Genomic DNA, 24,622 nt, shown 5'->3' on the forward strand with positions numbered 1-24,622 from the left:
TCCTAAGAGACTTCTTTGTGTTGATATCCGGTGGAATTGCTTTTATGGTTGAAGTAGGTCAGTCTCAGACTGAGGGAGGTTGCTGTAGGAATTATCTAATGGCTTGTGACCCTGGGATCACAGTGTGTTTCTCCGTGTTTATTGTGACTTCACAAAGCACAGTGAGTCACCTGCTGTTTAGTGTGTGTCCTGTGCGGTTGGAGAAACCAAAGCTTTGAGAACTGACTTTGTGCAGCGTCACAGAGCAAGTCAGTGCTTGAATGGAATTAAATGCAGCCTCTCCGTGTCCTGGGCTGGTGTCTCTGTGAGCGTGTTCCCTGGCTCTGTCACCTAAGACGATCTCTGGTATCTAATGCCTGATGATCTGAGGTGGATGGAACTGATAATAATAATAGGAATAAAGTCCACAGTAAATATGATGTGCTTGAATCATCTTGAAAGCATCTCCCGCGTCTGTGAACAAGCTGTCTTCCCGGCGATCGGTCCCTGGTGCCGAAAGGGTTGGGGACCGCTGATCTCGGGTGTCCTTTAGAGTGCGCCATCTCGCAGCGTGACCGGCCATAGCGCGGCGTCCTGAACGGGCTGTTCTGTTGGACGGATGTTCTGCTGTGACAGGCCTCACAGCTCTTAACAGTCTGCGCTGAGTTGTTTCTTCTGTGCTCCTTGCCTCAGAGGAAAAGCGCCTTCACCTCCTTACTGCCATCCAGCTGACGCACGTCGGGTCTGTTTCTAAGGATGGGGAGGAAAGTGTGTCTCAGGATGTAGTCTTCCCCCCAAGAGCTGATCTCAACGGGTTTTCCTTCAAAACATTATGGTGATGAGAACATACTTTTTTTTAAAAAAAGTTTAAAACTGTTATAGTTTAGCTCTTGAGATTATTCAGAAAATAAAAGAAAATCTACAAACCAGGATCCAAATAAAACCAACCTGCTGTGTGGTGGCAACTAGCCCGACCTTGGTGAGAGTCCCAGGCATGGGAGACCCCCGCCCGGCCCTAGGACCATCCAGTTTTCTGCATAGACTCGCCCTCCCTTCTCCACATCCCCGGGCACTTGCCTCTTGGGCAGTGTCCCCCCCATCTCCTGGCATCGCCAGGGGCTTCTCGCCACACCCCTGACCATGTGTGCTCCGGACAGCCCCGGGTGTCATTCATCCTCACGGCTCCAGTCTGTTACCGTGATGGAAGGTGCATATTAGGGGACCATGGGGAGAAGGAGCCACAGGATTGATGGCTCTCAGAAGCATAACCCATCACTCACTAGCCTTCTGCGCCTGTGGCCCTGGAGTGTTTGCCAGAGATGATTCATTATTCAGATTTATTTAAAATGCTGCCCAGGTTCGGGCCATAGCGACAGACTTTATCACATAATGAAGAAGAGGTTCTTTTTGGGGTCTAGAGACTGCTTTCCGCGTAGGTTTTCCAAGCTGCTGTGGTCCCAATTCCTGTCTTTTTCTGTGACCCTGGAAGTATCAGGGGTCACAGGCCCAGCACTGCCCTGGGTCTCTGAACACAGCCCCCTCCCAGCAGAGCTCCATCGACTCCAAGGTAGTTCTGATTTTACTGTCTAACGTTTGTACCCCTTTCAGGTAAACCAGTCATTCCACAATTTAATAGGTCTGATGGGGGTGCCCAGGAACCTGCTTACCAGTTTCTACCAGCAAAAATACAGGCCAGTCAATCTCTGTTTTGGTAGAGAGCGGTGGCTTGTGTCCCGGCCCTCTTGATTCTTTTACTCTTCAGCTTGCTGTGGTTTGTCTTGTCAAGAGGAAGCCCCATGTAAATATACATATTTCCCCTGGGTGTCCAGTGGTTCAATGTTATAGTCTCTCTGTGAAGTTAAAATCAGTTCTTACCATGGGCTAATCAGAGGAGTTAGCCAAATAAACGCATATAAGAGGTCAGCTTCAGGTTTGCCTTGAAGCACAAAGCAGTGGATGTGGATGCTTTGCACATTGTGATTTGATTTTTAAGACTCAGGGTCATGAAATAGCTCAAGGTGCCACGAAGTGAGTGGTGAAGCCGGGGTTAAGAAGGGGGCCCCTGGCTCAGGTGCCGCCCAGCACGGTGGCTGTCAGGACAGCGCGGGGCCTGGGCCTGTCTGTAGCGGGTAGGAGGCGGTTGTAATTGTGTTACTGATAGTTGGTGATGTAGGTGTGCCATTACACAGGGTTGTGCTAAACAGTGTGGGGACGTAGTCAGATAAACGGTCGTAGCATCCAGTAAATACAGGTTAGTTATTTGAAAATTCCAGTTGATATTAGAAATGGGTTTTTTTTTTTCAAGCAATAGCTAAAAAAAAAATCCTATTGAAATATTGCTAAAAAATTATCTTGATTCAAATAATTATATCTATTAATTTATATATCACTAGACTTTTTAGCAGAATATCAAGGATATCACATAAGATGACCAAAAGGCACATGAACAGATGCTCAGCGTTGATAATTATTAGAGAAATGCAAATCAAAACTACAATGAGGTATCACCTCACACTGGTCGGAATGGCCGTAATCACAACGTCTGCAAATAATAAATGCTGGAGAGGTTGTGGAGAAAAGGGGACCCTCCTATACTGTTGTTGGGAATGTAAATTGGTGCAGCCACTATGGAGAGCAGTATGTAATTTCCCTAAAAGCTAAAAATAGGGCTGCCATATGATCCAGCAATCCCACTCCTAGGCGTGTATCTGGAGGAAACCATAATTCGAAAAGATACACACACCCCTGTGTTCATAGCAGCGCTGTTTCCAATAGCCAGGACATGGAAGCAACCTGAAGTCCACCAGCAGAGGAATGCGTAAAGAAGGCGTGGTGCACGTATAATGGGATATTACTCAGCCATAAAAAAGAATGAAGTGATGCCATCGGCAGCAACATGGTTAGACCTAGAGGTTATCGTACTAAATGAAGTGAGCTGGACAAAGACAGACATATCATATGATATCACTTATACATGGGATCTTTAAAAAATGGTACAAAAGAGCTTATATAGAAAAGGGAAATGAACCTACAGATGTAGAAAATGAGCTTATGGTTACCAAGGGGAAAGGAGGGGAAGGGATAAACTAGGAGTTGGAAACTAACACATACTCACTACTATGTATAAAACAGATAACCAACAAGGACCTACTGTATAGCATAAGGAACTATACCCAGCATTTTGTAATAACCTATAAGGGAAAACAGTCTGAAATATATATATATAGTAATATATAAAATATATGCATATATAAAATGGAATCACTTTGCTGTACACCTGAAATTAACACAACATTGTAAATCAACTATACTTCAGTTAAAAAAAAGATTAAAAGAGTCCTGGTCTCTGGGTCCACATGACTTTAAAAAATGAGTGACTGGATCCAGTTTACAAGCATATTTGAGGTCAGTGTATATCGCTCAGCAAGAGGAGGGCTTGCCCCGGGCCCTGACCCCTGTGACCAAGAGCAGTGATGCAAAGACTAATGGCATAAAGTGGGGCGATGTCATAGTAATGAGTGATGATGTCACAGGAATAAGAGTGATTATACTGTTATTACAATTACTGAGTGCTTCCTGGGTACCAGGCATATTTGCATGTGTTAATTTATTTAGTGTTCACAGCAGCCCTACAAAGAAATAGGTACTATTGCTGATCCTGTTTCTTAAAAGACCTCCCTGATGGCTCAGCAGGTAAAGAATCCGCCCTCAGTGCAGGAGACGTGGGAGAAGTGGGTTCACTTCCTGGGTCAGGAAGATCCCTGGAGGAGGAAAATGGCAGCCCCCACCAGTATTCTTGTCTGAAAAGTCCCATAGATAGAGGAGAAAGCAAGCTACTGTCCAAAGGGTCACAAGGTGTCAGGCACAACTGAGCAACCAGGCGTGGACGCATTTCTTAAAGATGAGGAAATTGCTATCAGGGAATCAGATATGACATGTTACCTCAGTCTTCAAACATGAGGTTTTTTTCTTTTTTAAATTACAAAAGTATGATAAAATTTACAGAACATTTGGAAAATGCAGAACAAAGTTACATATTGTTACACTAGGTATAACGATTTTTAAAGCAGATTTTTAGTTGGGGTTTCAATCAAACTCTCAAAAATTAATAGAATGAATAGACAAGGAAGTGGAAAGATAATAGTAGATCTGAAAATCACTGTGAACCAATTCAACATAATTAAGATGTATGCAATTTTCACACAACAGCAGGATACAAATTCTATTCAAATTGCCATAGACTGTAAACCAAGAGACGTGGGACTATATCCAGGGGATGTAAAACAAGGTACAAACATTTCATGGTCTAAAGGTATTGAAATCATACAGAATCTGTTCTCCTGCCACTGCGGAATTATGTTAGGAATCAATATTTTGATATTGATTTTTGAAAATAACCCACATATTTTCAAACGCAGTATGACATTTACCAAGAGAGATCTTTGACTTAGCCTTTGAAAGCCTCAATAAAGTTAGAGACTGAAAAAACACAGAGGGTGATTGCAGAGAAGAATTTAAATGAGAAATTCATAGCAAAGATACTTTGTAAATCCCATGTATTTGGAAATTAAGTGTCTACTTTTAAAGGATGGGTGTATCAAAGAATCCGTAACAAGGAATATTAGGAAATATTTGTAACAGGATAAAAATGAAAGAATTTATAAGAATTTATTGTATGTAGCTGAAGCTGCTGTGCTCAATGCAACTAAATACAATGTAGAGTCTTGAATAAAATATGAAAACAAAAACACGCACATAAGAAAACTGAACAGAATCTGTGCTTTAGTTAATAATACTGTATCACGTGTTAAATTTTTTGTTTATTTTGCAGGATAGTATTTCTTTATATTCTCAGAATTAGATTAGAAGTTTCAAGTCTCATTCAAATTTCTTTTTTCAAAATCAGTAAAATAATAAGCTTTCCAGACTTTTAGCAGTAATACTAAATGCCAGAATAAATGAAACTATATCAAAGTTTTAAATAAATATAAATCAGAAATCTAACATTCTATTCATACTTAGTCAAAGAGTTGGAACCAAAACATCATGGACTTTTAGCTAAGCAAAAATTCAAGTTTTCTTATATATATATATATATATATATATATATATATATCTTTTCTGCTGTGCTTGATAAAGACTTGAGAAAGGATAAAAAAAGAGATGGAGCCATTAGAAAACATAAACAATAAAGTGGAAACACTGATTATGAAATAGGAAAAGTGAAACTAGATAAAAGTTAAAGGGCATCATAAGGTCCTGTTGCTCTTAAACATGGTTGCCCTCTAGAATCACATCTAGAGCTTTGAAGAAAAAAGCAATACCTAGGCATTTGTATATTTAAAAAAAAAAAATTCCAAGATAGTTCTAATGTGCATGTGGGTTTTGAAAAGTGATTCTAGTTTTTTCTATTAAAAGTAGTAGTTTAGTATACAGGATTCTCTGATTTTCTGTTGACCAATCATTATGCAATGGTATTAAAAGGAATACTTGTTACATAATCCAAATAGTAGAAGATGTTTATCAGTTTTAACAATCAATAGTGAGACAAAACGCACACAAAATAGCAAGTCTCAGTGGAAACATGATTAGTCCAACAATATAAAATAATTGCACACAATTTGGGGGGTCGAGTAGAGTGATACGGTTAGTGGAAGTGCATACCTGTGCATGTTTCATCCCCCTAGCCTATTAGTATTTAGGTGCATTTAATCCATTTACATTTAAGGTAATTATCAGTATGTGTGATCCTATTAGCATTTTCTTAATTGTTTTGGGTTTATTTTTTGTAGGTGTTTTTCTTTCTTTTGTGTTTCCTGCCTAAAGAAGTTCCTTTAGCATTTGTTATGAAGCTGGTTTGGAGGTGCTGAATTCTCTTAACTTTTGCTGGTCTGGAAGGCTTTTGATTTCTCCATCACATCTGAACCAGAGTCTTGCTGGGTAGAGTATTCTTGGTTGTAGTTTCCTCCCTTTCATCACTTTAAATATGTCATGCCATTCCCTTCTGGCTTGTACAGATTCTGTTGGGAAGTCAGCTGATAGCCCGATGGGAGTTCCCTTGCATGGTATTTGTCATTTCCCCCTTGTTCCTTTTAATATTTTTTTAAATTTTCATCATTTTGATTACTGTGTGTCTTGGTGTGTTACTCCTTGGGTTTATCCTGCCTGGGACTCTCTGTGCTTCCTGGACTTGGTTGAACGTTTCCTTTCCCATGTTAGGGAGGTTTTCAGCTATTATCTCTCCAAATATTTCCTCAGGTCCTCTCTCTTTTCTCCTTCTGGGACCCCCATAATGTGAATGCTTGTGCGTTTAATATTGTCTCAGAGAGCTCTTAGGCTGGCTTCGTTTTTTTTTTTTTTTCCCCCATTCTTTTTCCTATATTCTGTTTCGCAGCAGTGATTTCCACCATTCTGTCCTCCAGGTCATGTATCCATTCTTCTGCCTCCCTTATTCTGCTATTTATTCATCTTTGTGTGTGTGTTCTTCTAGGTCTTTGGCAGACATTTCTTGCATCTTCCCTATTTTTTCTGAGATCCTGGACCATCTTCATTATTATTATTTTGAATTCTTTTCCTGGAAGTTTGTCTATTTCCACTTCATTTATTTGTTTTCTGGGGTTTTTGTCTTGGCCCCTTTATCTGGGACATAACCCTCTGCCTTTTCATTATGTTTAACTTGCTGGGTTGTGGTTTTGGTTCTGGCAGCTGTGGGCTTGTAGTTCTTGCATCTTCTGTCTGCCCTCTGGTGGAGGAGCCCAAGAGGCTTGTATCAGCTTCCTGATGGGAGCAGTGGTGGCGGGGAAACTGGGTCTTGCTCGGATGGGCAGGGCCACGCTGAGTAAAACTTGACCCGGGCTGCCGATGGATAAGGTTGTGCCCTCCCCCTGTTAGTTGCCTGCGGGGACCCAGCGCTGGGGTCTGCACACTCTGCGGTAAGAAGTGGGGCTCACACCAAAGGGCACCTCCCAGGACCGCTGCTGCCAGCGCCCTGTCCGCTTGGCAGGCCACTGCCCACCCATGCCTCTATAGGAGACCCTCCAGCCAAGCAGGTAAGTCTGATTCAGTCTCCTGTAGGGTCACTGCTCCCTTACCCTGGGTCCTGGTGCATACAGGATTTTGCTTATGCCTTCCAAGAGTGAATTCTCTGTTTCCCCCAGTCTTGTGGAAGTTCTGCAGTCCAGTCACCTTGGCCTTCAAAGTCAGGTTCCGGGGGGATTCCTGGTCCCTTTGTCTGATCCCCAGGCTGGGAAGCCTGACGTGGGGCTCAGCAACACAACAGTGGGAGAGCTTCTCTGGTACTGTTGTTCCCCAGTGTGTGGGTCAGCCAGCGGGAGGTGTGGGATTTGATTATATCGTGACTGCGCCACCCCTCTCACCACCTTGTTGCAGCTTCTCCTGTCTTTGGACGTGGTGTGTCTCTTTTTGATGGGTTCCAGCGTCCCCCTGTCAGTGGCTGTTCCACAGCCAGCTGTGATTTTGGTGCTCTTGCTGGAGGAGATGAGCTCACGTCCTTCTACTGCGCCATCTTGAACCTAAATCCCAGAAGTCAGTTTTAAAACTCACTTCTCTAATGTATTGTGTACAGGCGATTCGCTTTCTGAAGAATCTTTGTTGATGCTTTTCTCCTCTCAAAAGTCAGTCTCAAAGAGAAAGGAAGGGCAGAAAAGAAAGAAGAGTTATAATCATCCTTTTGGTGTTAGCTTTCCTGATAGCTCAGTTGGTAAAGAATTCATCTGCAATGCAGGAGACCCTGGTTTGATTTCTGGATTGGGAAGATCCCCTGGAGAAGGGATAGGCTATCCACTCCAGTATTCTTGGGCTTCCCTTGTGGCTCAGCTGGTAAAGAATCCGCCTACAATGCGGGAGACCTGGGTTCAGTCCCTGGGTTGGGAAGATCCCCTGGAGAAGGGAAAGGCCACCCACTCCAGTATTCTGGCCTGGAGAATTTTGTGGACTGTATAGTGCATGGGGTTGCAAAGAGTTGGACACGACTGAGCGAGTTTCACTTTTGACGTTGAGATTAACTGGTCTTTAAGAGCTTGGCCATGACCAGCTCTTAGATTCACAGCCATCCTGCCGTCACCCCCTGAATGCATCATTCATGACCTGGGACAAGTTAATCAATTCCTGTGTAGGCCTCTGTTCTGTCCTCTGTAAGAGGATGCAGTGAACAGCAGGTCCTGTAGAAACTTCCTTAGAACTGAGATGATATCTGTAAACTTGGTGCAGCTGTTTGGGCCACATGGCCTCTCTGTGGGGGTGGGGTGGACGCGTAGTTGTGGACACAGGACTCGCGGTCACCAGAGACAAGGGTGGGGTCACACAGCTCCTGCTCTCTGACCCTTAGCCGCTGTGCATTGCTGCTGCTGTGTCTTGAGTTGCTTGTGTTCCCACAGCCTGGACTTAGTGTTCACATGCTCAGAGAGGTAGCCAGCAGCTGGTGGGAAGTGTGATAATGGGAGAAGAGCCCCACCCCCAGGGTTTGCTCCAGAACCCGGGACCCCTCTGCTCAGTCCGGATGGCATCGTCTGTGCGGCTTCCATGTCAGTTCCTTAGAGGAGAGAGGCGGGCCCGCCGAGGCCCATCCCCGGAGAGGAGGCCGTGGGCTTGGAGTCGGTCCTGCCGTGTGAGGGTGTGAGTTGCAGGGAGGTGGGGGAGGCCCAACTCCAGGGCAGCCGTACCTGGGCCCGGTCTCCCCGAGAGCCTGCTCCTCCATGAAGCCTCCACGGCCTCAGGAGCCAGTTCTTGGGACTCTGGTCACGTCTGACCGTGGCTGCTGAGCTGTGGTTCCTCTCTTGGGCCCATTTCTTGCCCCCCCCCCCGCCTTTCCTTCTATTCCCCCCCCCCCCCACCCTGGCCCAGGCCAGACCCCGGCAAGTGCCCCGAGCCCCTGACCCCCACACGCGATGCGCAGAGCCACCCGGATCAGGGAGTCTGGTCTCTCCCCTCCTCTCCTGCTGTGGATGGTCCTGTGTGCGCGTGCCCTTGCCCGGCTCACAGACTCCCTATGCCCAGGGTGGGGAAGCCCGCTCGCCCTGCTGCATGTCACCCGAGCACCCACCAGCGCTGCCCGCCCCAGCCCCTGCCCGCCCCAGCGCTGCCCGCCCCAGCCCCTGCCTGCCCCAGCCCCTGCCCGCCCCAGCCCTGTCGCTGGGCCTCCCCTTCCTCCTGCTTCACTTCGCCCGCCCCTCCCCTGGGCGCCCCTCCTCCTCGCCCCCTGGCAGTGCACCTGCTGGCCCCCTCCTGCGCTGTGCTGGGTGTGGTCAGAGGTGTGGCCCTTCCCTGAGGGTGGACTCCACCCCCCCCCCCCCCCGCCCCCCCCGCAAGCCTCATTAAGTCATTGTTTTCTCCCGACCCGTTTCCCTTTGGTCTTCCTCTCAGCACACCGTGGGCTCTCTTCTATTTTTAAGAGAAGAAAGCGCTGTCAACTCCCTTAGCTTCCTCTGACTGCTGCTCTGCTGTGGCCGCCCCTCCTTACCCAGCACCGTCCCCTCCCCTCCGTCTGCACCCTGTACCCCAGAAACAGATCTCTGGGTCCCTCGGGGCCTGACTGCTGTGGGTCGGGGTGGTGCGGGGCGCGGTGTACAGGACTGAGCAGGTGGGAGGGCAGGTCCCAGGCTGGGACAGCGCTAGGAGCATGTTCGAGGGGACCCGGGGGCGCGAGATGCCTCCTGGCGGAGGTCCACTTGGGTGGAGATCTGAAAGGTGGGCAAGACCCAGCGGAGCCGGCCTGGGGCAGGATCCCAGGCTGAGGGGAAGGGAAGGGCAGAGGTCCCCGCGCAGCAATGAACTTGACCACGTCAGGGAAACAGGAGAAAGATGCTTCCTCGTCCAGCTCACCCCTGCCCCTCGACCTCTCACCCGCAGCGCCTGCTGCTCCTGGAGCCTCGTGGCAGCAGTCACAGGGGGCTGCTGGCCGCCCCGGGGGGCAACCCTGTCCTCGTCTTGCTTGACGTTGACCCGGCGCGGCGCCGGGCTGAGCCGGCCTCCCCTGCCTCTGCGCCTGCCACCTCCCTGCTGGCCACCAGCGCCTGCTGCCTGCCGGTGGGAATGTGCCAGGCCCGCATCCGGGGCTCCTCTTCCCATTCCCTGCATTTCCTGCAGCTCCACTCAAAGGCGGGTTGGGGAGGGCGGGGGCTCCCTCTGAAAAAAGGCCCCTCTGCTGAGCTTCGGACCTTCCCACGTGGCTCTTCAAGTCAGCATTTCCGAGCTTAACTCACAGCCCTCCCCTGGCCTGCAGCCCGCCCTCCCACCTCTAACGGGGGTCTCTCCACCCCTTTCACCGCTCTCCCGCTGGCGCTGTCTCAGTTTCCTGCTGAGTCATGGGTTCTTTCCTGCTTCCCGCCTCACCCCTCGTCCTGAACACCCCCTGCTGTCAGGCTAAGGCACAGAGCGCATCGCGCCTGTCCCTGGAGCTCTGGGCGAGTTGGCCCTGGTGCTGACCTGGCGGCCCAAGGGCTCTGCCCCACTGGCCTGCCCAGCTTCGCCTTCCACCCCCGCCCGTGCCCCAGCCTGGCTGAACCACCTCAGCTTTGCCACACACGACAAGCTGGTTTTGTTTGTGCAGTATCTTTGCCGTCGCTGCCATCTTTCCATGGAATGTTCTGATTTTGCAGTCCTGGCACACGCCCACTCGGTCTCCAGTCCCGCTGGAATGTCGTCTGTCAGCCTGTCCACACCCTCAGCAGGTGGACGGTCCCTCCCTTCTGCTCCCTGCACCGCGGGGAACGCTTAGATGCTTAGCGTGCTGTGCGTCTGTCTGCCTTCCTCTCTGGAATGTGAATTCTGAGAGCGCGGTCATTTTTTATCATATGCCTCTTCATATCTCTGATGGAGAACACAATCCATGGTGAATGATAGCCACAGGGAAAATCAATAAGGATAAAAATAACCTTGTCAGGTGACTGAATGGTGTGTGGCTGGCCGGGCACCTGGTGAGCCCAGCGCCCTGCTGCACTGGGATCACAACGTACCTTTGTGTGTGTGCCCGCGTGCATGCTAAGTCACTAAGTCATGTCCGACTCTGCGACCCCATGATGTAGCCCTCCAGGTTTCTCTGTCCATAGGATTCTCCAGGCAAGAACACTGGAGTGGGCTGCCATGCCGTCCTCCAGGGGACCTTTCCTACCCAGGGATCCAGCCCGCCTCTCCTGTGTCTCCTGTATTGGCAGGCGGGTTCTTCACCGCCAGCACCATCAGAAAGCCCTAACATGCCTTTGCTTCCCACTTTAATTACCCAGTCGCCTTCATGGAGCTGATACATAGTTTTGTGGGGAAAATATGGCTCTGAAAAGAAAATCGACTGTTAGTACTGGTGATGAAGTTGGGAGGAACCCTCAGTAAGTGAGGTTTTCAGAAATTCCTGATAGATTAAGAACCAAGTGTTGAGTTTGTCGGCACAGATGTACGGCATGAACAAATGCAATGAATAGGAGTAAAAAGATGACCTGTGAATTATTTCAGCAAGGACCTCAGTGCAGCCGTGTATCACCACATGAGAAATGTTTAGTGAAAGTTAAACCTGAGTCAGAACGTACCCGGAAGCGGCTGTGAGCTGATGTGCTGAGATGCAGGAGAAAAGAGGTGTCTGCAGGGCCCCCTGTAACCTGGTGGAGGAGGCAAGCGGGAAGCCTTTTTACTCTTTTTATGGGGAGAATTCTTTACATTGTAGGTATCTGAGCACTTGGGGACTTGGCTGCAGTCTTTCACAAATATTAAACATCTGCTGCTTCCCCTTAGAAAATAGAGCTGATGGCGGAGGGCACCGTGGTGATGTCTTGTCGCCCTGTGTGCCTGGGAGTAAGACATCCCACCTAAGCGGAGTTCTCGGGATAACGGCAGCACCACAAGAGTCAGCAGTTACGTTGGGGAGTAAAATCCTACGCAGGAGTGTCAGCCTCTCCTTCTGAACAGACTAAGGAGGATATGCTTCTATAGGGGTGTGTTCACAGGCAGGTTACAGGGTAGAGGGTGCTTTCTTTTTTCTTTGTATTATCCCAGACATTTCCGACAGATTAAAAAACAATAACAACATACAACTGTCCCCCCTCCCCCGCTGCTGTCAGGACGGGGCCTGTCATTACTTACTACCGTCAGCATTTCTGCCTGTTACATATTTTCTTTCCACATACACTCTTTTTTTCCCCCCAGAAATATGTATTTTTAAATTTTTATCCATTTATTTTGTTGTTGTTGAATTGGTAAGTTGTATCCAATTCTTTTGTGACCCGGTGGACTGTAGCCCACCAGATGTCTCTGTCCATGGGATTTCCCAGGCAAGAGTACTAGAGTGAGTTGCCCATTTCCTTCTCCAGGGGATCTTCCTGACCCAGGGATCGAACCCATGTCTCCTGCGTTGGCAGGTGGATTCTTTGCCACTGAGCCACCAGGCAAGCCTGATTATTAATTTATGTCTGCGCTGGGTCTTTGCTGCTGAGCGCTGGCATTCTCTGATTGCAGCAAGCAGGGGCCATTCTCGAACGGCGATAATGAGGGCTTCTCAAGCAGTGCCTTCTCTTGTCGAGGATGGGTGCGCAGTCTTCAGTAATTGTGGCTCCTGGGTTTCGTTGCTCCGAGGCACGTGGGATCTTCCCAGACCAGGGACTGGACCCGTGTCTCCTGCATTGGCAGACGGATTCTTAACTACTGGACCGCCAGGGAGATCCTGAAAGTTGCTTTTTTTTTCTTTTTTGTGAAAATCTCCTCCTTCAAAATTTGCTACTTGTAATGTGTGGTAGGCTCTGAATTCAGGTAATTGTTAATTAACAGCTGTTACAGTTGTGGGTGAAAGAAAGGGTTAAAGCTCTGGGGCAGGTGGAGGGGAGGTAAGGCTTATCGAGGGTTTCGGAGCTACCAGCCGTGGTTTTCACCACAGACGTGATGTTGTTCCTCTGATCGCTGGTGTTCCTGCTCCTGCTTCTTCCCCTGCTCTGAGGGCGCGGCGCTGGGTATGGAAGGGCTCCCCAGGGAGGAGACAGCTGCCCTGGGCTTCGGTCTGCTCGTCTGTAGGAGGAGGCGGTGGACTGGACCATCCCTGGGTGCATATCGTGTGTCAGGAGAGCAGCTCCACACGGAGGGGCTCAAGCTCTCAGGCCCTCGTGTCTGGAGAAGCAAAAGAGAGAGAGGACTTTGGATTGAGAGTGTCTCGGAATCTTCCTGGTGGGGAGGGTCCAGTTTAGAAGGGTGACGGGTGAGGGTTGGGGGAGGCCACTGGGGACCTGTGTCTTGAGGAAGTGCCTGGCCTTTTCACAGGACAGTGGTTTTGTTGTTGTTCAGCTGCTCAGTTGTGTCCAACCCTTTATGACCCCATGGACTGCAGTACGCCCGGCTCCTCTGTCCTTCACCATCTCCCCGCGTTTGCTCAAACTCATGTCCATTGAGTCAATGATGCCATCCAACAGTCATGTCCTCTGTCGTCCTCTTCTCCTGCCCTCAATTATAACCTTTTTTTTTTTTTTTGGCTGCATTGCATGGCTTATGGGATCTTAGTTCCCCGACTAGAGATCAAACCCAGGCCCTCAGTGGTGAGTGTAGAATCCTAATGCCTGGACTGCCAGTGGAAGTCCCCATGTGACCCGATTTTAGGTGTACTGTTCATTGGCATTACGTACACTCACATTGTGTGTGACCGCCATCCCCTCCCATTGCTAGAACTTTCTCATCACATCAGACTGAAACCCTGCCCCCGGTGACCACTGACCCCCGCCCCCTGCCCCGGCCCCTGGTGCCCACCAGCCTGCTTCTTGCCTCTGACTCTGGCTCCTCTAGAGACAGCGTGTGAGTGGGATCACGCAGCGGTCGCCCTTTTCTGTCTGACCGACTTCGCTTAGCACGTTCTCAGCCCCGCCGTGCTGCAGTATGTCTCTGAGTGTTATTCCTCGTTAAGGCTGAGTAGTATTCCACCGTGTGTGTGGACCGCGCTTTGTCCGTCCATTCATCTGCTGGTGGAGGTTTGAGTTGCCTCCGCTTTGGCTGCTGTGAAAATGTGGGTTCCAGTCCCTGCTCAGGCCTCTGTTTTTGGCTCCTTCGGGTACACACCCAGAAGTGGGATTACTGGAACATATTATATAATTCTGTGTTTAACCTCTGAGGGCAACCGCCAGGCTCTTCACAGCTGCACCGCTTCACATTCCCACCAGTTTCTCCAGGAGGAAGAGAGGTTGTCTGTGCTTGAAATAAATCTGATTTCACATGAGGTGGGGCAGGACCTACCCTCAAGTCTTTCGGAGTTTGGGGTGGGTGAGGGAGGGTTTGGGGCTTCCCTGGTGGCTCAGTTGGTAAAGAATCTGCCTGCAGTGCAGGAGACCCCAGTTCCATTGCTGGGTCAGGAAGATTCTCTGGAGAAGGGATAGGCTACCCACTCCAGTATATTCTTGGGCTTCCCTGGTGGCTCAGCTGGTAAAGAATCCACCTGCAATGCAGGAGACCTAGGTTTGATCCCTAGGTTGGAAAGATCCCCTGGAGAAGGGAAAGGCTGCCCACTCCAGTATTCTGGCCTGGAGAATTCCATGGACTGTATAATCCATGGGGTTGCAAAGAGTCGGACATGACTGAGCAACTTTCACTGAGAGGGAGGGTTTGGAGGCCTGGCGTTATGTAGTCCTGGGACTTGGGGCCGTGGGAAGCTGGGGGCCTTCTTAGCTAGGGCAGAGCAGAAGCAGGGTGGTGCTGTGGGAAGCTAAGGGCCCAGGGTACTTGCAGAATGGACCTGGACATGGGCCAGGGGTGTCAGAGGCCCAGAGGGATCCAGCTGGAGGGTCTGGGCTCCACGCAGCAAGGTAGGAAGGGCAGGAGTGAAAGTGGAGACTTTCTGAACTCAGCAGTGCACTGCTGGCCGCCATGCCCACTCAGACTGAGTGAGCGCCAGGAGGAGGGGGGGGCGTGTGGCAGGCAGGGACCTTTGGTGTTGTGACTTTTGAGGCCCCAAGGGGAGGACCGGTCGGGGTCTCACCCATCTGGTGAGCTCCTCGCCTACTGAAGGAGCAGACGTGTGTGCCACACACCTGGGAGCCGCACCCTGGGCTCCTGGAGGTGCCCCCACCTTGTCAGCGGTCCTGGGGCCTGCCCCCCACCGCCCCCTGGAAGGACGAGAGGATGAACACGAGTCTGCCTACACCGGGAGCGGAAACACCAAACTCAAAGTCAGCTCAGCTCCTGTGGGTGGAGAGAGGGAAAAGGTGCTAGACTGAGCTCTCAGCCAGCTCCAGTCCTTATTTTGATCTGTAATTTTGCAGAGTGTTTAAGAGCGATCCTGCCCTATAAAACATGACTAGTGATGGCCTCCTGCGGCCGAGCTGCTTTGTGTTTGCTACTGTGCACGCAGCTCATTGGCTGAAAACCCAGTCCTGCCCCAGAGACCTTTAGCTCCTTTCCCTCTGAGAGAAAATTTTTGGCGTTTCCACCGCTGAAGGCTTTTCCAGGAGGCACAGGGTGGATGAAGGTGTGGGGTGTGCTTGTTAGGTGCTGTCCTTTTGTCATGAGGGTGCAGGAGGGTGGGGGAGTGCCTCTGCGGGGTGTGGTAGACCCAGGGCTGGGATTTGGTGAACCCAGGCTGCAAGAGAGTTTTAAGTGATTATTTAAGATAGACGGGATTAGGGGATCTAGAATCGGATTTATAAGACAGAATGAATTTAATTAGAGTATGTGTAAATAGGCTAAGCCATGTAAATAACCAAGCCATGCCTGCGGGGCACCTGCGGGTCATGGTGGAGAGGTCTGACAGAGCCTGATCCACTGGAGAAGGGAATGGCAAGCCACTTCAGTATTCTTGCCTTGAGAACCCCATGAACAGTATGAAAAGGCAAAATGATAGGATACTGAAAGAGGAACTCCCCAGGTCATTAGGTGCCCAATACGCCACTGGAGATCAGTGGAGAAATAACTCCAGAAAGAATGATGGGATGGAGCCAAAGCAAAAACAATACCCAGTCGTGGATGTGACTGGTGATAGAAGCAAGGTCCAATGCTGTAAAGAGCAATATTGCATAGGAACCTGGAATGTCAGGTCCATGAATCAAGGCAAATTGGAAGTGGTCAAGCAAGAGATGGCAAGGGTGAACGTCGATATTCTAGGAATCAGCGAACTAAAATGGACTGGAATGGGTGAATTTAACTCAGATGACCATTATATCTACTACTGCGGACAGAAATCCCTCAGAAGAAATGGAGTAGCCATCATGGTCAACAAAAGAGTCCGAAATGCAGTACTTGGATGCAGTCTCAAAAATGACAGAATGATCTCTGTTCGTCTCCAAGGCAAACCATTCAATATCACAGTTATCCAAGTCTATGCCCTAACCAGTAACGCTGAAGAAGCTGAAGTTGAACGGTTTTATGAAGACCTACAAGACCTTTTAGAACTAACACCCAAAAGAGATGTCCTTTTCATTATAGGGGACTGGAATGCAAAAGTAGGAAGTGAAGAAACACCTGGAGTAACAGGCAAATTTCGCCTTGGAATGCGGAATGAAGCAGGGCAAGGACTAATAGAGTTTTGCCAAGAAAATGCACTGGTCATAGCAAACACCCTCTTCCAACAACACAAGAGAAGACTCTACACATGGACATCACCAGATGGTCAACACTGAAATCAGATTGATTATATTCTTTGCAGCCAAAGATGGAGAAGCTCTATACAGTCAACAAAAACAAGACCAGGAGCTGACTGTGGCTCAGATCATGAACTCCTTATTGCCAAATTCAGACTTAAATTGAAGAAAGTAGGGAAAACCACTAGACCATTCAGGTATGACCTAAATCAAATCCCTTATGATTATACAGTGGAAGTGAGAAATAGATTTAAGGGCCTAGATCTGATAGATAGAGTGCCTGATGAACTATGGAATGAGGTTCGTGACATTGTACAGGAGACAGGGTTCAAGACCATCCCCATGGAAAAGAAATGCAAAAAAGCAAAATGGCTGTCTGGGGAGGCCTTACAAATAGCTGTGAAAAGAAGAGAGGCGAAAAGCAAAGGAGAAAAGGAAAGATATAAGCATCTGAATGCAGAGTTCCAAAGAATAGCAAGGAGAGATAAGAAAGTCTTCTTCAGCGATCAATGCAAAGAAATAGAGGAAAACAACAGAATGGGAAAGACTAAAGATCTCTTCAAGAAAATTAGAGACACCAAGGGAACATTTCATGCAAAGATGGGCTCGATAAAGGACAGAAATGGTATGGACCTAACAGAAGCAGAAGATATTAAGAAGAGGTGGCAAGAATACACAGAAGAACTATACAAAAAAGATCTTCACGACCCAGATAATCATGATGATGTGATCACTAATCTAGAGCCAGACATCTTGGAAAGTGAAGTCAAGTGGCCCTTAGAAAGCATCACTATGAACAAAGCTAGTGGAGGTGATGGAATTCCAGTTGAGCCCTTTCAGATCCTGAAAGATGATGCTGTGAAAGTGCTGCACTCAATAGGCCAGCAAATTTGGAAAACTCAGCAGTGGCCACAGGAATGGAAAAGGTCCGTTTTCATTCCAATCCAAGAGAAAGGCAATGCCAAAGAATGCTCTGACTACTACATAATTGCACTCATCTCACATGCTAGCAAAGTAATGCTCAAAATTCTCCAAGCCAGGCTTCAGCAATACATGAACCGTGAACTCCCTGATGTTCAAGCTGGTTTTAGAAAAGGCAGAGGAACCAGAGATCAAATTGCCAACATCCGCTGGATCATCGAAAAGGCAAGAGAGTTCCAGAAAAACATTTATTTCTGCTTTATTGACTATGCCAAAGCCTTTGACTCTGTGGATCACAATAAACTGTGGAAAATTCTGAAAGAGATGGGAATACCAGACCACCTAACCTGCCTCTTGAGAAATCTGTATGCAGGTCAGGAAGCAACAGTTAGAACTGGACATGGAACAACAGACTGGTTCCAAATAGGAAAAGGAGTACGTCAAGGCTGTATATTATCACCCTGCTTATTTAACTTAGATGCAGAATACATCATGAGAAACGCTGGACTGGAAGAAACACAAGCTGGAATCAAGATTGCCAGGAGAAATATCAAAAACCTCAGATATGCAGATGACACCACCCTTATGGCAGAAAGTGAAGGAGCTAAAAAGCCTCTTGATGAAAGTGAAAGAGGAGAGTGAAACAGTTGGCTTAAAGCTCAACATTCAGAAAACGAAGATCATGGCATCCAGTCCCATCACTTCATGGGAAATAGATGGGGAAACAGTGGAAACAGTGTCAGACTTTATTTTGGGGGGCTCCAAAATCACTGCAGATGGTGATTGCAGCCATGAAATTAAAAGACGCTTACTCCTTGGAAGAAAAGCTATGACCAACCTAGATAGTATATTCAGAAGCAGAGACATTACTTTGCCAACTACGGTCCGTCTAGTCAAGGCTATGGTTTTTCCTGTGGTCGGTCATGTATGGATGTGAGAGTTGGACTGTGAAGAAGGCTGAGCGCCAAAGAATTGATGCTTTTGAACTGTGGTGTTGGCGAAGACTCTTGAGAGTCCCTTGGACTGCAAGGAGATCCAACCAGTCCATTCTGAAGGAGATCAACCCTGGGATTTATTTGGAAGGAATGATGCTAAAGCTGAAGCTCCAGTACTTTGGCCATCTCATGCAAAGAGTTGACTCATTGGAACAGACTCTGATGCTGGGAGGGATTGGGGGCAGGAGGAGAAGGGGACAACAGAGCATGAGATGGCTGGATGGCATCATGGACTCGATGGACGTGAGTCTGAGTGAACTCCGGGAGATGGTGATGAACAGGGAGGCCTGGCGTGCTGCGATTCATGGGGTCGCAAAGAGTCGGACATGACTGAGCGACTGAACTGAACTGAAAGAGGCTAAAGAGTGAATGTAGTAGCTGTTTCAAGGCACAGATGTGGGTGGTGCCAGGAGCGCAGCTGGAGTTGTGGGTGAGTGTGGCCTGGGGCACTGATGGCCTGGGGTGGTGGTGGGGTGGGGAGTGCTTCTGGGAACCAGGACCTCGGCCCTGCCTGATCCCTGGAGGTGCTGGCCCTGCTGCCCAAAGGCTTGGTTGTAGGAATCATTCATGATAAGAAATGCTGCATTCTCTAGAAAGAAAGAAAGAAAGAAAGAAAGAAAGAAAGAAAGTGAAGTCGCTCAGTCGAGCCTGACTCTTTGCAATCCCATGGATAGTAGCCTGCACCAAGCTCCTCTGTCCATGGGATTTTCAAGGTAAGAGTACTGGAGTGGATTGCCATTTCCTTCTCCAGGGAATCTTCCCAACCCAGGGATCGAACCCAGGTCTCCCACATTGTAGACAGGCGCTTTACCGTCTGAGCCACCAGGTTCTTTATAATTAGATGCCTACCTCTTGAAAGAAGCCTGTACCAGTACCTTCTGTGGATTTAGATTGTTAAAAGATAACGATTCTGACCCTGGTTTAGATTTTTAAAAGTTAATGATTCTGACCCGGGTTCGGAGAAAGAGGATGACTCTGTTTGGAGAAACCTTGTTATCTGCAGGTTCAGTTCTGTAGCAGCCTTGCCTGGGGGTGGCTTGCTGGGTCACAGATCTGTCTGCACTCAGTGGAGATGCAGTTAGACCGCTGACCCCTTCCTGACTCAGTCCCACCTCCTCTGGACCCTGGGATCTTGGCTTCCCACGGCTCCATGCTGTGGCGGAGGGAGGCGCTTGTGTGCTCTGTGAGGACCAGTTGCCCAAGAGCATGAACAGGCTTTACAGGGAATCGCTTCATGTTTTCAGAGACCTCCTTCGAGCCTCCTGAGCGTTGTCTCCCTTCTCCCACAAGTGGTCCCTGCAGGGAGGCTGGATTCTGCCCCAGTGAGAGCTCTGCAGACCTCACGGCCTCCCGAGCCTGCACCAGGAGCCCCGGGGGCTTCAGGAGGGGTCCCTGCCCCGTGCATCCTTGAAGCCTGCACTCAGCTCCTGAGTCCCGGTGCCCCCGGGGGAGAAGCACCTGGACGAGTCGCGGCCCTGGGCTCCTCTCTGTGGCTCCAGAGGGAGATGAAAGAGGCCGCCCCGCAGTCTCGGTGGAAGGCAAAGAACAGAGACGCTGTGCAGCAGACCTGCAGTCCCCACAAAAGTGGGTGGTGAGGACAAAAGGAGGAGGGGTCCTGAGAGGCCCGGAGATGGGTGACCCCCGGCAGATGCCTGCGTTCCCCATTCCCGCCTTGTAGATGCTCGGCCCAGGGCTGAGTCCCAGCCAGAGAGGGACTCAGAGGGAGGAATGGGAGGGGAAGGGCTGCCCTGGTAGCTCAGCTGGTAAAGAATCCGCCTGCAATGTGGGAGACCCTGGTTCAATCCCTGGGTCGGGAAGTTCCCCTGGAGAAGGGATCGGCTACACACCCCAGTATTCTTGGGCTTCCCTGATGGGTCAGATGGTAAAGAATCCATCGCAATGCGGGACGTCTGTGTTCAGTCCCTGGGTCGTGAAGATCCCCTGGAGGAGGGCATGGCAACCCACTCCAGCATTCTTGCCTGGAGCATCCCATGGACAGAGGAGCCTGGCAGGCTACAGTCTCTGGGGTCATAAAGAGTCAGACATGACTGAACGGCTAAGCACAGCACAACACACAGGGGAAGGAAGGACGAGGAGGAGAAAACCCAGTAAATCGCAGAGAAGAGGAGGAAGCCTGTCTGGTGTTTCATCAGATTTGATTGGTTTTTTTTTGTCTGATGGTAGGAAAATACCCATGAGCCCAGTGACCCTGAGGAGGTGTGGAATTGAGGCACCAGGGGATGAAGGGTTCACTCACAAAGTGGGGATGTTTTGTGTGGTGAGGCCCAGGAGCCCCACCCCACGGTTGAGCGGAGATGTTGGGACCTGTGGTCACTGCAGCGAGGGATACGGTGGAGTCTGAGTGACAGCGGTACTCGGAGGGCCCACTGTGGCCCCAGCAGGCTGGCCCTGCCACGCTGGCTGGGCTGCTTCTGCAGGAGAAGTTACCTAAGATGGGTGCCTACCCCCGAGCGGGTCCCACAGGCTTCATCTACTTCAGTGCTTCCAGAAGCACCCACGGGGCCACGTGACCCACGAGATGGCCCCAGTGCCCCGCATAGATCGTATGGTCGCTTCTTCTTGTTTCTAAGAGATCATTTTATCACACTTCTTAGTAAGTATAATATTAAAGTGTTTAATCATATGGCAGAAAATGTAGATAAATAGCAGAAAAGAAAAACCATAACCCCGACTAACATCACAGCTGATCTCATTTGGCGTATTTCCTCACAGTCCTTTAAGACCCCTGAATAAGTATAAATGCAGTTTTCTGTCCAACGTTGCACATTTTTTTGGTCGTGGTTTTTCTAGAGTCATTAACTGTGATTTTTAAGTTGACGGTATTTTCATTTCTTTGGAGATTTGAGTGGAAGCATTTTGCGTTTTCTAATAATTATTAGACGTAGAGATTGAATCTGAATTGTAAACAAAAACATCCCGTGCTAGCTCTCGGCGGTACGCGCCGCTCGGCAGCTGAGTTAGTTCTCAGAGCTCTCCCCTCGTGTCTGTTCACAGGGATCTACCGCACAGAGAGGGATAAAGGCACGTTGTACGAGCTCACGTTCCGAGGGGACCACAAGCACGAGTTCAGACGCCTGGTCTTGTTCCGGCCGTTCGGCCCCATCCTGAAGGTGAAGAAGGAGCAGCTGAACATGGCCAGCACGCTCGTCAACGTCATCGTGCCGCTGGCCAGGAGGGTGGACAAGTTCCGGCAGTTCATGCAGAACTTCAGGTGTGTGTGCCTCGCGGGTGGCTCCTGCCCGCCCGGCACGCGGGCCCCTTTCTCTCCCCGCTCGGCTCTGTTTTCTTCCTGTAAAGCTGATTGTTATATTCACCCTCCCCTGGAGCAATTAGACGCGACTTCCCTGGTGGCTCAGATGGTAAAACGTCTGCCTGCAGTGCGGGAGACCTGGGTTCAACCCCTGGGTGGAGACGATCCCCTGGAGAAGGAAATGGCAACCCACTCCAGTATTCTTGCCTGAAAAATTCCATGGACAGAGGAGCCTGGTGGGCTACAGTCTATGGCGTCGCAAAGAGTCGGACACAACTGTGAGACTTCACTTTCTTCTTTCTTTCTGGTGGCACAGTGGTAAAGAATCCGCCTGCCAGTACGGAGATGAAAAAGACCCGGGTTCCATCCCTGGGTCAGGAAGATCCCTGGGAGCAGGAAATGGCAACCCACTGCAGTAATTCTGGCCTGGAAAGTTGCCTGGATAGAGGAGCCTGGCGGGCTACCATCCACGGGGTGACAAAGAGTCGGACAATGAGCACTCAGAGCAGTTGGAAAGCGGGTAGATTTCCCTTCGGAAGTGCGGGTCAGGAGGGCTGGGTTTTCCTCGGGGTCTGCAGAGACGGCCGGACACCTGGGGGTTCTGTTCTGACTGCAGTGGCTCAGGGTGGGGGCCACGGGTGGACTGGGCCCTCTCCCGGGCCCCAAAGACCTCCGCCCTCGTGCCCGTGGACCTGTGCGTCTGGCTGCAGCCTGGCTTCCATTCCTGCCCCGCTCCAGCAGTGGCTGGAATGCTCTCAGCAGACTCTTTTATTTTAACCCGTGTCTCCTCAGAGGTTATGTGTAGAATCATGCTGAGAAGTATCATTTTTGTAGATACTTGAGAAGACTTAAACGGGTTTTTGTTCGGATGCAGTGGTAGTTTTCATATGTGTCTTCAAGTGCCTGACTTGTAAGTGCCGTGTCGAATCTTACACGCCTGTTGGTGACACTCAGGCTGCTTGAAGTCAGTCGGTAGCTAGCTTGGCCAGCTTATCTTAAAGATAGAAAGTCGTATGTGTCTAATGATACATCTTGGAATATCAAGCTTATTTTTCATCTTTTATCACTAAATGCACATTAAAGTCGCTCCGTCATGTCCAACTCTTTGTGACCCCATGGACTATACAGAATACTAGAGTGGGTAGCCTTTCCCTTCTCCAGGGGATCTTCCTAACCCAAGGATGGAACCCAGGTCTCCTTCATTGCAGGCAAATTCTTTATCAGTTGACCCACAAAGGAAGCCCATGAATACTGGAGTGGATAGCCTATCCCTTCTCCAGCAGATCTTCCCAACCCAGGGATCGAACCCAGGTCTCCTGCATTGCAGGCAGATTCTTTACCAACTGAGCTATCAGGGATTAAAAGCCAGTAATGCTCAATATAAGGATGTGGTTGATACTTGTCCACATTCTGGGTCGTGAGCATAGTTGAAGAGAAACCCTCCTCGACTCCCTGGCCGGGTTTCAGAGATGGGAGTAAACAAGCCCGTCACTGTGTGCTGGATCCCGGGAAGCCCAGCACTTGTGTGCCAAGATCCCTTGCTGTCTTGTAACCTCAGTCTGAATGTGTCCCTCAAGCAGAGGTGACAGCTCCTGTCGAGATGGCCCTCCCCTCGAGATGGGCTCATTCCAGCTCCCAGAACCTTCCCCTCTGGCATGTCCAGGCCTAGAGATGGGAACGCCTCTGCAGGCACCAGGAGGCCTGCTGCTCTCATCCCTGTGTCCTGCCTACACCCCGTCATTAAGCTTTGTAAAGCGAAAGTGAAGTCGCTCAGTCATGTCTGACTCTTGCGACCCCATAGACTGTAGCCCGACCAACTCCTCTGTCCATGAGATTCTCCAGGCAAGAGTACTGGAGTGGGATGTCATGTCCTTCTCCAGGGGATCTTCCTGACCCAGGGATCGAACCCCGGTCTCTTGCACTGCAAGCAGATTCTTTACTATCTGAGTCACCAGGGAATAGGCTGAGCTTTGTAAATGGGTCCTTAATAAATTTTCTCCAACTTGAAAGAGTAACGCTTTTCTAGCTAAATGTTAAGGTCACAATCCAGGAGTCTCTGGGGGTCTGACCGTCCCTTCATTCAGAATCCCGCAGTGGTGCTCCTGAATACCCGATTCTGTGTGCAGAGTGTGTGTCAGATAACTGCCCGAACCCGGGGTGGGCTGGCTGTGTACTCAGTGTGTACCCAGTGTGGACCAGGCACTGCCTGTGCCCCAGGGCAGGCTGCTGCTCTGGAGAGGAAACTGGCGGTCGTTTGGACCTGAAGTCGTCTCCGTGTAATTTCTGCCCAGGGCTCTGGTTCTGGGCTCCCTCTGTCTTCTCCGGATCGGGAGCTGCCTTCAGCTGTGCTGTCCCAAGGGGCTGGCTGGGCTGAGCTCCCCTTTCCTCCTCTGCAGAACACGCTGGGGCACACCCCTTGCCTGTCAGCAATGCCCCTCTGGCTCCAGCCCTGAAGTGGCTGGCGCTCAGCTCCCTTCAACCTCCCCGGGTGCACCCGTGTCCCTCTCTGCCTTCTCTTCGGACCGGCCCAGTGCGCTGGTGGAAGCATACATGCTGAGGGGGGCTGACCCGGCGGTGGGCACCAGGCCGGAAGGGAAGGCCAGCCGTTGCTCCCAAGGCCGGTGTGCCCACTCCCAGGACGAGTTTACAGTGACATCCGTGGGCCAGGAAGCTGCCTGGAGCTTGCAGGGCCCTGAGGCTGGCTTCAGCACGCAGGCCTCTCCCTGGTGAACTGGACTCGAGAGGCGGTGCTCACCCTGGAGGGCTGTCTGCTCGGGATCTGGCCGAGCCCTCCCTGCAGGGCCCCGAGCCTGGGAGAGCAGAATTCTCCTGGGCTTCCCCAATTCAGTTACTGCCTTGGTGTCATGAGGATGGCCGATAATTAACAGTAGGAGTAACACTGGAAGGGA

The 24,622-nt window shown here is 50.0% G+C and overlaps 1 protein-coding gene across 29 annotated transcripts in view; it reads left to right on the forward strand.

Moving 5' to 3' along the window:
* The window catches only part of CSGALNACT1 (chondroitin sulfate N-acetylgalactosaminyltransferase 1), a 336,716-nt gene that overhangs the window by 274,662 nt on the left and 37,432 nt on the right, over positions 1 to 24,622 (forward strand). For all 29 annotated transcript variants that reach the window (XM_027962570.2, XM_060407077.1, XM_060407076.1 and 26 more), the window contains one exon: positions 21,458 to 21,674. In XM_027962570.2, the coding sequence (XP_027818371.1) occupies positions 21,458 to 21,674 (217 nt within the window). The remainder of the gene's footprint in view (positions 1 to 21,457; positions 21,675 to 24,622) is intronic.

This window comes from Ovis aries, chromosome 26 (assembly GCF_016772045.2).
Source record: "Ovis aries strain OAR_USU_Benz2616 breed Rambouillet chromosome 26, ARS-UI_Ramb_v3.0, whole genome shotgun sequence".
Classification (NCBI taxonomy): Eukaryota; Metazoa; Chordata; class Mammalia; order Artiodactyla; family Bovidae; genus Ovis; species Ovis aries.